This window comes from Corythoichthys intestinalis, chromosome 4 (assembly GCF_030265065.1).
Source record: "Corythoichthys intestinalis isolate RoL2023-P3 chromosome 4, ASM3026506v1, whole genome shotgun sequence".
Classification (NCBI taxonomy): domain Eukaryota; kingdom Metazoa; phylum Chordata; class Actinopteri; order Syngnathiformes; family Syngnathidae; genus Corythoichthys; species Corythoichthys intestinalis.
Window position 1 is genome coordinate 4,316,223 of NC_080398.1, and position 12,968 is coordinate 4,329,190.

General features: G+C 38.1%; 1 protein-coding gene across 1 annotated transcript; it reads left to right on the top strand.

Annotated features, from left to right (window-relative positions):
• Window positions 1-726: 726 nt before the first annotated feature.
• Window positions 727-12,947, top strand: pkdc (protein kinase-like domain containing). The gene is made up of 4 exons (XM_057833128.1): window positions 727-857; window positions 1,477-1,850; window positions 7,017-10,122; window positions 10,217-12,947. Exons 2-3 carry the CDS (start codon window positions 1,486-1,488, stop codon window positions 7,606-7,608), a joined length of 957 nt encoding a protein of 318 aa, XP_057689111.1. The 5' UTR covers window positions 727-857; window positions 1,477-1,485; the 3' UTR covers window positions 7,609-10,122; window positions 10,217-12,947.
• The last annotated feature ends 21 nt before the right edge of the window (window positions 12,948-12,968 follow it).

Sequence of the window (12,968 nt, forward strand, 5' to 3'; positions counted from 1 at the left end):
AGAGTAAATGGGATAATGAAGAAAGAGGATTACCTTCAAATTCTTCAAGATAACCTAACGTCATCAGCCCGAAGATTGGGTTTTGGGCGCAGTTGGGTGTTCCAACAGGACAATGACCCCAAACGCACATCAAAAGTGGTAATGGAATGGCTAAATCAGGCTAGAATTAAGGTTTTCGAATGGCCTTCCCAAAACCCCATTGAGAACTTGTGGACAATGCTGAAGAAACAAGTCCATGTCAGAAAGCCATCAAATTTAACTCAACTGCACCAATTCTGTCAAGAGGAGTGGTCAAAGATTCAACCAGAAGCTTGCCAGAAGCTTGTGGATGGCTACCAAAAGCGCCTAATTGAAGTAAAACTGGCCAAGGGACATGTTACCAAATATTAGCGCTGCTGTATGTATATTATTGACCCAGCAGATTTGATCACTTTTTTCTGTTCACCCATAATAAAGTCATAAAAGAACCAAACTTCATGAATGTTTTTTGTGACAAAGAAGTATCTGTTCCAATCACTCTATCGGAGAAAAATCAGAGTTGTAGAAATAACTGGAAACTCAAGAGGGCCATGACATTATCTTCTTCACAAGTGTATGAAAACTTTTGACCACAACTGTATATCGAATAGCACTGATACAAAATGGCCGACAAAGGATAACGGCGGTCACGGTTGGCTAAGTGCTCGTGTACCATCTAGTTCTAAATATATATGATGATATGTCCAAGGAGAGTTTCCGTAGTCGGGTAGTGACGGACACGGACTGTTCCATATGGCTAACTGGCTAAGTTAGCACTTTCGATTTCGAGGGAGACGTCAGCGTGCCCTTTTCTCTCTGCGGAAGTTTTAAACTACTCGGTAAGTATGAAAATTACACGATAATTTTCATGCTAATAATTGGGGAAAACGTGTTTTAAATTGGTTTAATCATTTTTGCGTCGTTTCAGAGATAGACGCGACTTGAGATTTTGTACTTGATTTTTTTTTCTTGTAGGAAAAGCCAAACCACGTAATTTTCTGTGAAAAGAATAACGTAAAATTATTTTACGTTCAATGACTGTTTTAAATGTTTTTTAGCATTTGTAAGCAAAAATATTTGTTTGGCGAAAGTGCTGAACTCAAGTAACAAACAGGCAAGTGAATTTCCCATAAAACCGTTAGTGCAACTACCTGTGTTCCCTCAAATCACTGTCTGCCATTGACGGCGATGGACGTTCAATTTATTTGAACTAGAGTATTGGAAGTGATCATGTTTCAGTGACATCCACAGGACTGGACGTCACGTCCTGCACTTTTAATGCAGGGCATGAGAGCCATTCTTGTAACTCATGGCTGCCATTGAAGGTGCTAAACGTCCAATCCATTTTTGTCTGGGTTCATGAATGGATGTGAAACATGATTTCTCAATGCCAGCTGTCCCAGTGTAAACGGATTTGATATCTATCACCGTCAATGATAGTGGTCTGTTTATTCCCAGTCACCGTAAATGAAGCCAGAGCACACGGATGTGATTCTGCGGGCGTGCGGCGCCACTTCCCTCCGCGTGGGCGCCAAGCTCAAGACCCTATGGAGCGGCTACGGCGATCTCGTCCGCCTGCACCTGGAGGGCTGCGATCGTCCCTCGGTGGTGGTCAAGCACATCAAGTTCCCCCAGCACGCCGCCGCTGATGCCGCCACCCATCGCTCCCACATGAGGAAGGTGAGATCCTACGAGGTGGAGACCTACTGGTACCAGAACTACGCCACCAATCCCAAGTGCAAGATACCAGCATGTATGGCCGCTTATTCCCATGGCGACGAGATGCTTATCGTGCTGGAGGATCTGAACGTGGCCGGTTACGACCAAATTAGGTATTAGTTTGGTTTAACCTTTTATCTATTCACAAGTTAGCATTAGCTTAAAGTATGTGTTGTGGTAGTGGGTAAAAGAGTGAAATTGATATTGAAAAGGCCTATTGACGGTCATAAATATTCAATCTAGATCAACTGGGAGAGAGCGATTGCTTCCCGCAAATCGTTTGGACTTCTGTTGCTATCAAGGGCAATCGTCCAATCCAAAAGAGTTAATTTATGTGAGATCACGAAACAAAAACAAACAAAAAAAACGGAAAATACACACAGGCCACACTGAGGCCATGTCTACACCTGGCAGGGATTTTTAAAACCAATGATCCTGCCCTAATTTGTCGGGAAAAAATATTTACTTCCAGACCAGCACTTTTGTAGGGGAAAAAAAAAAGCTTCCACAGCTAACTACATTCATTTATTTTTAAGTACAGTGCCCTCCATAATTATTGGCACCCCTGGTTAAGATGTGTTTTTTAGCTTCTAATATATATATTTTTTAATTCAAATAATATGGGACCTTCATGGAAAAAAGGAAAAAAATCCAACCTTCAATACAAGTGCATTCATTCATTGGGGGAAAAAATCCCACATAAAGAAAAAATTATTTGACATCAAATAAGCATGCGCATCTTTCGTGGCACGCCAGACCCACTTAGAGTGTTTGTTGCCAAAAAAGCTCAATCTTAGTCTCATCTGACCAAAGCACACAGTCTCAGTTGAAGCCTGGGACCGTGTGAATTTTTGTGTGAGACAAAGATTGAGCTTTTTGGCAACAAACACTCTAAGTGGGTCTGGCGTGCCACGAAAGATGCGCATGCTGAAAAGCACCTCATACCCACTGTGAAGTATGGGGGTGGGTCAGTGATGCTGTGGGGCTGTTTCGCTTCCAAAGGCCCTGTGAACCTTGTTAGGGTGCATGGCATCATGAATGCTTTGAAATACCAGGACATTCTTAATCAAAATCTGTTGCCCTCTGCCCGAAAGCTGAAGATAGGTCTTTCAGCAAGACAATGAGCCTAAACATATGGCCAAATCTACACAGAAATGGTTCACCAGACACAAAATCAAGCTCCTCCCATGGCCATCTCAGTCCCCAGACCTTGTTTTGTTGGCAAAAGGGGGTCGTACAAAGTATTAACACCAGGGGTGCTAATAATTGTGACACACATTATTTGATGTCAAATAATTTTTTCTTTATGTGGGATATTTTCCCAAATGAATGACTGCACTTGTATCGAAGGTTGAATTTTTTTTTTTTTTTTTTTCCATTAAAGTGCCTGTGACACGAAAAAGCATGTTTATTTCATAATACACGCAGTATTTTATGCTCCTGAATGATATGGACCGCTTAAATGTGTGTGGAAGCGATCGCTATATTTTAGTTTTTTGAATCCCGCGCCAGGAAAATGAGTGACTTCCGGCTTCGGTCTTGCATTGAGGAGGAGGGCGCTGTGACGTGTACGGTAGAAGACGTCCTCTTCACGCTACAGTGTACTGTTGTGTATGAGGACGAAGGATTCAGCTGATTTTGCGGATTAATACGTTTATTTTTCGCATCACGCCAGCCAAACGGCTGCAGAAAAATCATTCTGTATGAGGGAGAGGCGTATGCGCCTTTTTGGAGTTTCAAAAGGTTCCCATTCATCGTGGATATTTACTGTGGGACCATTGGACTTACGAGGAAGTGAGTAAACATCTTGTTTTGTATTATGTCAAATACGAGTACAGCGATTACAAAGTAAACACTACAAACTTCCTTTAAATGAAGGACTACTTACGTTTGATCATTGATAGGCATGTAAAAAGCTCTCCTAATGCATTAGCAGCAGCACGTTAGCTGCGTTAGCTCCAGCCACCCTCCTCCGGGGAACGAACTGTAAATTGCTCTCTGCCGGGCGTTTTGCCGATCCGCTAAGACATTCGACAACCGGGTCGTCATGTCAAATAATCCAGGATAGCTATGTGTGATTTTCCGCTTTGAAGACTTTGAAACATCACTCGGTTCGGGTTAGCATGTCGGCTAGCTGTCACGCCTTCTGGTTTGTTTACATTCTCCGAAGCCGGGGAAGGGAAATGACATATGTCCGATTTAGGTGTCATAAAATATCGTTCGGGAGGTGCGACAGTAAAGGTGAAGTCGACAGTTTTGACCATTATGGAGTAATTTTGCCATGTCGTCCTGAATAAATGCATTTTTATTATTTCATATTCCATTCAGCACAAGACTGTTATTTGTCATGACCATGCCATTTATTTAGCAATTGGGGAAAATACTTGGATAAAAAGAGTATCCTGTAAAAATATTGAAGTAAAGAGACAGAAACAATGACATTTTGCCGCTCTCTTCGTCGCGTTTTCCTCGTTGTGAATAGTTCCCCCTCAACGGGCTGACTGGTCCTTCTCAAGCCATTTATATTAGCCTGGCTCTGCCAGACTGTTCTCCCTGTATTTTTCAAACACTGAGAGAAATAGTCTGGGAACCATCCCATTAACGGCCTTTTCGAGCAGATACAAAATCAATCGACAAATCAGATTCGTTTATTTGTGTGACGTGTTCTTCACGAGCAACGTCACTCTTGCGCGTCGAAAGTCGTCTCTTCAACAACACAGATGGTGAACGGCAGAGCCGAGAATATGTTCCAATCCACGGTAAAATCAGTTTTAAATGACCAAAAACACATCGACACGAGTCATTGACAACAGTCTGTCTCGCGCTAGCCATGTCGAATAAACTCCGCTCTCTTCGTATGTTTACTTCCGTGCGCAAGTCCCTCGTCCTCCCGTCGCCATTTTACTAACGTCACGTCTGCCCGTCGCTGATTGGTCCACTCCGCTGTCTGTTTGCTGTGGCTTGCTCCGCCCTGGAAATTGTTTCCGTGGGAATGGTGGCCAGACTCAATAGCTGGAACAGCGTTGAGTCTGGTGTACCAGGCTAATTTATATAGCTATTGGGGAAAAATACTTGGGTAAAAAGAATATCCTGTAAAAATATACGAGTAGAGAGACTGAAACAATGACATTTCGCGGCTTTCTTCGTCGCGTTTTCCTCGTTCTGAATAATTTCCCCTCAATGGGCTGAATAGTAAAATCGATGAGCCAAGTCTACCGCTGACGTCATCCACCTGTTGGGGACGCGAAAGCCCTATAATGGTAGGCGTGGCTAACCGGCAGATTAAAAGACTAATTTCTCGTCATCTGTGCTTTGCTAAATTGTTCTATATAGTCGAATCGTCTCAAAATATGATTCTAATTCACATAATAATGACATTTTAGACTTTTTTTCTCGTGTCATATGCTCTTTAAGGTCCCATATTATTTGAATTTAAAAAAATATATATTAGAAGCTAAAAAACACATCTTTTTCAGGGGTGCCAATAATTATGGAGGGCAGTGTACATCCATAACAATGCGCGAAAAATAATTGTCCATAATACATCCTTCGCGTGCTTTCTTCATTATGAAGCACTGTAAGAGTTTGTCAATAAATGGAAGCAAAAAAAGCACCTAATTTACTTCAATTGTAATCATTAGTGTCATGTATGATGTAGGGACCTAGTTTATCGCAGTCAGTGACGTTTTCACAGTTAAAGCTGCGGCTATCAGTGCCCACATGATGGCGCCACAAACGCAAAATTCGCACATCTTCTCTTTGGACGACGTTTTAAGGACCGTCGTTTAAATGTGCGTGGATGATGGGCCAAACCATAGAAAAAGTTCTTCTTTTTGCCAAATACCCTGCTGCGTGTAGACCTGGCCTTATTTGAATTGATGTCTTTATTATTGTTTTATTCAATGTATTACAATTTATTTGAATGTATTTTAATACTTTAAAATTTTATTCAATTAGTTATTAGAATTTTTAATCATATATGTATATTTTTTTGATTATTTTTTTGTTATTCATGCCGTTTTTTTTATTGATTTTTATTTAGTAATGTTTGGATCATTGATTTTTTTTTCCCCCGAAATGGATCCTTCAATCAATTCATTAATTATTTACGCTAAATTTGAACTGAAACTTTCTGAGGTGAGTTCAGTTTGTAAATTCTTAACTTTCGAAAAACTAGATTATAAAAAAAAGACAAAATTCCACTTTTTTTTAATGTTTCTTAAAGAATCGCACATAAACCATAAATATTCATTTTTCTCAATGTATAAGTTACTTTTTTTCAACAAATGTTAGCATTTTATTTATTTTAAATTATTTGTTAGTATTTTTAAAAATTTATATATTTTAGTTTTTTTTTTTAATTTACATTTTATTACGAATGCTGTTTTTTTTCTTCCCCTTTTTTAATTTATTACTTTTTAAAAAAAGAAATCGAAAATGGATCACTCAATTCTTTTTATGGTAATTATTTACGGTAAATTTGAACTGAAACTTTATGATGAGAGTTTAATTCGTAAAGTATTTGTTAAATAGTTAATAGTATACTGAATTTGGACATCTTTTGCCGTCAACGGAAGCCAAAGAGTTCAACTTTATCAGGTCATGAGATTTATTAAATAGAGCAAAAAAAAATATTTTTTTTTTTTCCACAATTTTTTTTTTTTCAGTTTGGGTGTTTTAGCAATTTTTATTTATATAGAAATATTTTTTTCATGACTTTAAAAAAAAAAAATATATATATATATATTTTTGTTGTTTTGTTTTTTTTCAATATTTTTTATTTTACATTTTTAATTACTCATGGCTTTAAAAAAAAAAAACAATAAAAAAATATAATTCATATATATAACTATAAAATATAAAAAAAAAAAAAAAACAACTTAATTAAAAGCATTTATTCCTATTTTAATTTTTTTAATGATTATATACAGTACATTTTTTTAACCCCCCCCTCCCCCAAATTCATATTTAAAATTATTTATATATATATATATATATATATATATATATATATATATATATATTTTTTTTTTTTTTTTAAATTGGTCATCGCAATATACAGGCGGGCAAAACTAATACTATAATCGGATTTCAAACGTGGGCCGCAAAATATTATCCCGTGGGTGTCAATTGGCCCCTGGGCTGCAAGTTTTAGACCCCTGTTCTATATGAATGTAATAACAGAAAAAAAATCGTAATGCATGCAAAAAAACAAATTAGAATTTATTTTTCATTTTTTAGTCCTTTATATTGGTTTTTTTTTTTTTTTTTTTTTTCAGGACCAGCGTGAATGATGTCGAAATACGAGCCTGCTTGAGCTGGCTGGCCCACTTCCACGCTCACTTCCTGGGTGTGGCGCCACAAGGCCTCTGGCCGATGGGCACTTACTGGCACCTGGAGACGCGCCCGGACGAGTTGGAGGCCATGAAGGACGCCAGGTTGAAAGCGGCGGCCGGCGCCGTGGATGCGGCGCTCAACGGCTGCTGCTTTCTCACCGTCGTGCACGGCGACGCCAAGTTAGCCAACTTCTGTTTCTCCAGTGACGGACGGGATGTGGCGGCCGTGGACTTTCAGTACGTGGGCGGCGGCTGCGGGATGAAAGACGTGGCATACTTCTTGGGAAGCTGCATGGACGAGAGGGAGTGCGAAAAAAAGGTGCCCAAGCTACTTGACTATTACTTCGCAGAGTTAAAACCAGCGGTTAAAGCCGGGACGGACTTTGCGGCGCTAGAAAAAGAGTGGAGGGAGATGTTCGCCTTTGCGTGGACAGATTTTCGCCGCTTTCTGCTGGGGTGGATGCCAGGACATCGGAAGATCGACCGCTACAATGAGAAATTGGCTAACGAGGTACTGGACAAGCTAAAACTTTGAACGCAAAATCTATACATATAGATTGGAACATTCTTTGAATCATTTCCTCCCAACAACACATAACATAACACAGCAGTACCTCAAAATACAAAATTAACTCATTCGAGAGTGGCTTTCGTATCAAAGATAAAATCGAGCTTCAGTAGCCATTGCTTGCTAGCTATTTCATCTCGCTGTTTATGCCTTGTAAGTTATGTTCTTCTTTTGTCAAACGTAGTTGTGGTGACTAGAACTCCATTACGCAGCATACAATGGGATCATGGCTCACGTTTTACATGTAATTAATTTGTTCCAAGCTCGACTAAAAAAAAACATTCAACTTGCTTTCATGTCCTCTGATTGCCTGTAATTATTTGTAGTGCATTGTCGCCCTCTAGCGGCGCTTAAATGTTTGTCATTCTACAGATGTTATTAATAAGGCTACACGAGCTCCCAGCAAACACGGATTGCTAAAAGATGAGCTAACTTTGGCAGCCATTGCTTGCTAGCTATTTCATCTTGTTGTTTTTTTTTTGAAAATGTATATACATGAGCATTGTGTTGCGCACTGTTGTGTATATTTAGTTTTATAGTCAAACGTAGCGAATGATCTATTATAGTACGCATTATCTTTCGTGTGATGAATGATTTTTCGAAAGAAAAAAAATTCTTGGACCAAAATGTTTTCCTCTTCATTGTGCATTATTTGGCTGGTGTGACTTACAAACCGAATATAAAATTAATTTAAAATTATATATAATATATTAGAGCTGTCCCGACTAGTCGACGTCATCGATGACGTAAATGCGTCGACGGGCAAAACATACCGTCGACGGGTAATGACGGGTTAAAAAAAATTACATACGGATAAAGTTTAGAATGGCAGGCGCTCGCGATACAAGCGGTTGTTACTGGCACCCCCAAGGGGGCCGCTGTTATTGCAATGTGACCGGCGTTGTCAGATTGAGCAAAGAGGAAGAAAGTGGGCGAGAGAGAGGGAGCGATATCGGCGAGTTGGAAAAGTGCGCGGGTAGCGCCGAGTTGAGGCTTCATCCCCCACGTTTTTGTTTTGGTCAATAAGAGTATCCTTAAAGAGCCATCTGACGCCTCTCGGTGTTTTTATGCACGCCGCCGCCTTCACGAGGAGGAAATCGGACGAACCCAGACGAACCGACGACAACGAGCCAAGTGAATCGCCGGTGAGGAGTTGAAAACACCGCCAATTTCCAAAAAGGGCAGAGATGGTAACACGTGAAAGCGGCATAAAGCCAAAAAAGCGGACCAGAATAGCCAGAGCCTGGAATTATATCAAGGAAAATATGGAGGGTGCCACTGTGTGTACTCTTTGCTGAGCTGAGCTCGCATACCACGGTAGCACATCGTCTATAAACGAACACTTGAAGCACCGTCACCCAAGTATAATTTTCGAAGACAACAAGAAACAACAAGCTAGCGGATTGTAAGTCCATACACTCTAACGATTTTTTAGATGCAACGCGCATTTTTATATAAATCCCCTGGGTGTTATTTGTCCATTTTTTGGCTTTTTTCGTTTTTTTCTGTGTTTGAAAGGGAAAAAAGCATTTGAAAAAATACACTAGGGAGCTGATATTTCCTGCAGGATACTAAATCATGTAGAAGTTCGAAATGGCACCATCCGGCAATTTCTAACTTATTGCAAACAGGCTGGGAAGATTTGCACTAAACTCTTGTTATTTTGCCATTTTTTGGCTCATTGACTCCCATTATAAATCATGATTTTGAATATGCTGTAAACCTGATGTTTTATAATGCATTTTCCGTGATTATTGATGCAATCGCTTCTTTGGCGAGTCAAAAACATGCAGATAAAAAAATTTTTGTGTTGACACCCAGAAGTCACTAGATGGAGCCATAGGCCAATACATGAATTTGCTTACGAAGCTAGCTTCAGATCGGCCAAAAATTAATGCAATAAAGACGGTTGGCTTTACAAAAAAATTGGTGTCAATGTTGTCTGAGCTCACTTTCAGTCTATTTGGGCATGCATATTTGCAATTTTGCACGTTTGCACAAGACAATAAAAAGGTACTTCCCGGAAATGCAAAAAAACCAAAACAAAAAAACACGTGTTTATTGTCGTTTGAATTTCAACTCTTATTGGTTGGGTGTTTGAATTTCTTTACTCTCATTGGTTCTGGGCATTTTGGGAGTCTCTGTTCTCGCGAGGATCACCATTTTGCATTTCTTCCAACACAACTGTGATCGATGGCGGCGAGAAGTATTTCACCGCAGGACACGATTCGAATGGTGTTAGAAAATCCTGATTCCGACGACGACGACCTTTGTTCGGACGCTTCTTTGGAGAGCCCAGAAGACATTGAACAAATTCTTCCGGACTTTCGATGCCGGAGGAGGACGGCTTTGATGACGAGGATTAGGAAATGGTTGACAACATAATGACGGAGATGAAAGCGGGGAGCAGAAGGCGGTGGCACGGACTTTACCACGTTGAGGCGTATGACAAAAATGACGGCGATCGAGGCGATGACGAAAGTGAGTAAGCACATGTTTTGCATATCAAGGTTTGTCTTGTAAAAGCTGATCAAAGATCAAAGCTGTTATTGTTGTGCGTGCTTGTGATTTGCAGGCCTGTGCCACATACTCCTGCCGCCGGCGCGCACTCAGGTGGCCAATGTGTGAGTTTTTTCACATGCCGGACATTTCGTCCTGCAGCGCATTTGTGCTGTTCACGGAGATCTACCCTGAGTGGAACGTGAAGAAAAGCTACAAGCGCCGAATATTTCTTGAGGAACTTGGCAAGGCTCTAATTCGGCCAGAAGTCCTAAAACGGGAACCACCGCCTTCTGCCGAAGGCTTGGTTGAGCAGCGAGCTGGACCCCCGTCCAAGCGCAAACAATGTGGCCTTTGCACAAAGCCACTTCGGGCTTCGAACATAATAATAAATAATAATACATTTTATTTATAACGCACTTTACATTTGAACAACAAATCTCAAAGTGCACATCATGAATTGTGTATATTGTTATTATGTTAACTGTTATGTTGTATGTATGTTTTGTAAAATTGTTAACATAAATTCTATCATCAAATCAGTTATTGTCACGTTGTCACAGTCTTGTTCTAAAAAAAAAAAATCTATTGTTACGACTTTTACTTATCCAATGATGTAATTATGTAATATAAAATATTTCAGTTTGATTTATATATAGCCTATATAGCATAGTTTTACTATTAGGATAATGCTGCTATTATTGTCCATAGGGGGCCAACACAAAAAACAAAAAAACTATGTTTAGATAGGTCTGATGCCACTGAACATTGTGAGTGGTTGAAAGTGAAAAAATATTCAGAAATGACTTAGTTATCACACTTCAAAGGAAAAGCCATTTTTTGGACAAAATCACAAGAGTTGAATGTAAATGAGAAAACTGCAATTGTGTAAAAAGTGGGTGTGCATAAAAAAATTGGTTGTTACGACTTGTGGACTTATTCAAGCCTCTAACTATGTCATATGGAATATTCAAATTAGACTTTTGTTTTTTATATATATATATATATATAGCATAGTTAGTTTTGCTATTAGGATAATGCTGCTATTATTGTCCATAGGGGGCATTAAAAAAATTAAAAAAAAAATAAAAAACTATATATGTGTAGATAGGTCTGATGCCACTGAACATTTTGAGTGGTTGAAAGTGAAAAAATATGCAGAAATGACTTAGTTATCACACTTCAAAGGAAAAGCCATTTTTTGGACAAAATCACAAGAGTTTAGTGTAAATGAGAAAACTGCAAATGTGTAAAAACTGGGCATGCATAAAAAAATCGGTTGTTATGACTTATTCAAGCCTCTAACTATGTGATATGGAATATTCAAATTAGACTTTTGCTTTTTATATATATACAGCATAGTTAGTTTTGCTATTCGGATAATGCTGCTATTATTGTCCATAGGGGGCATTGAAAAAAAAAAAATAATAAAAAACTATATATGTGTAGATAGGTCTGATGCCACTGAACATTTTGAGTGGTTGAAAGTGAAAAAATATGCAGAAATGACTTAGTTATCACACTTCAAAGGAAAAGCCATTTTTTGGACAAAATCACAAGAGTTTCGTGTAAATGAGAAAACTGCAAATGTGTAAAAACTGGGCATGCATAAAAAAATCGGTTGTTATGACTTAACGACTTATTCAAGCCTCTAACTATGTGATATGGAATATTCAAATTAGACTTTTGTTTTTTATATATATACAGCATAGTTAGTTTTGCTATTCGGATAATGCTGCTATTATTGTCCATAGGGGGCATTGAAAATTAAAAAAAAAAAAATAAAAAACCTTATATGTGTAGATAGGTCTGATGCCACTGAACATTTTGAGTGGTTGAAAGTGAAAAAATATTCAGAAATGACTTAGTTATCACACTTCAAAGGAAAAGCCATTTTTTGGACAAAATCACAAGAATTTAGTCAAAATAAAATAACACCCAAGGGAAATAATAATATATTTTTTTAATTATTATTAAATTTACTAGGATCATGGAAGCTCCCACTTAGGGAAAATATATACATATTTGAAAATATATATATATATGGAAACACCACTGGCCTGCTTACTGTAATCCATAACTGCACTAATGTTAGTTATTTAATATTACCAAGTTTTACATATAGTAGTTTACCGTAAAATTAATACTATATACTTGATTTTTGTTACTGTGGGTATGTGTGCCTTTCATTCAAAATAATTGTGGTAATATTTCAGTGTGCACTCTGCTTTATCTTCAGGTTAAAACAAAAGTTGAACAGTTTTTCCCCTCCCAGAAAAATGCGGAATGCACACCGGAAAGAGCATCTGAACTCACACAAAGTATTCTGAAAATGATTGTCCATGACATTGCAATTCATTTGAACATTTAAAACAATATAGACAATGACATACCGCAAAAAGAGTAAGAATTGTTTTTGACTCCTGTTAAAAAGGTGAAGTCACAGTGTTTCCGTTTACATTTTTTTGCACCAGTTAATGCCAGCAGCATTTGACCTCATTGTTTGTGATTTATTATTGATATTTGTTATTTATTTATACGTTAATAAAGAATTTAGGTGTTCCGAAATGTTTTTTGTGAATTAATAAGCTTTAACAAAAATTTCATGATAGTTTTTTTTTTTTTTTTTACTAATTTAATAAGATTAGTCGACTAATCGAAAAATAGTCGGCTGACTAATCGTGAGGAAATTAGTCATTTGGGACAGCCCTATAATATATATATATATTTGCATTTTAAATACTTTTTTTGTAATTAAAGGAAATGTTTTTTTTTGAAAATACAAAAAATTAAAACGTATTCTCAAAATTATTTTTTATTTTTAATTT

Coding starts and splice junctions, on each gene's coding strand:
- pkdc (XM_057833128.1), top strand. CDS start 1,486: ATGAAGCCAGAGCACACGGATGTGATTCTGCGGGCGTGCGGCGCCACT. Junction 1,851..7,016: donor GCCGGTTACGACCAAATTAG/GTATTAGTTTGG, acceptor TTTTTTTTTCAG/GACCAGCGTGAATGATGTCG.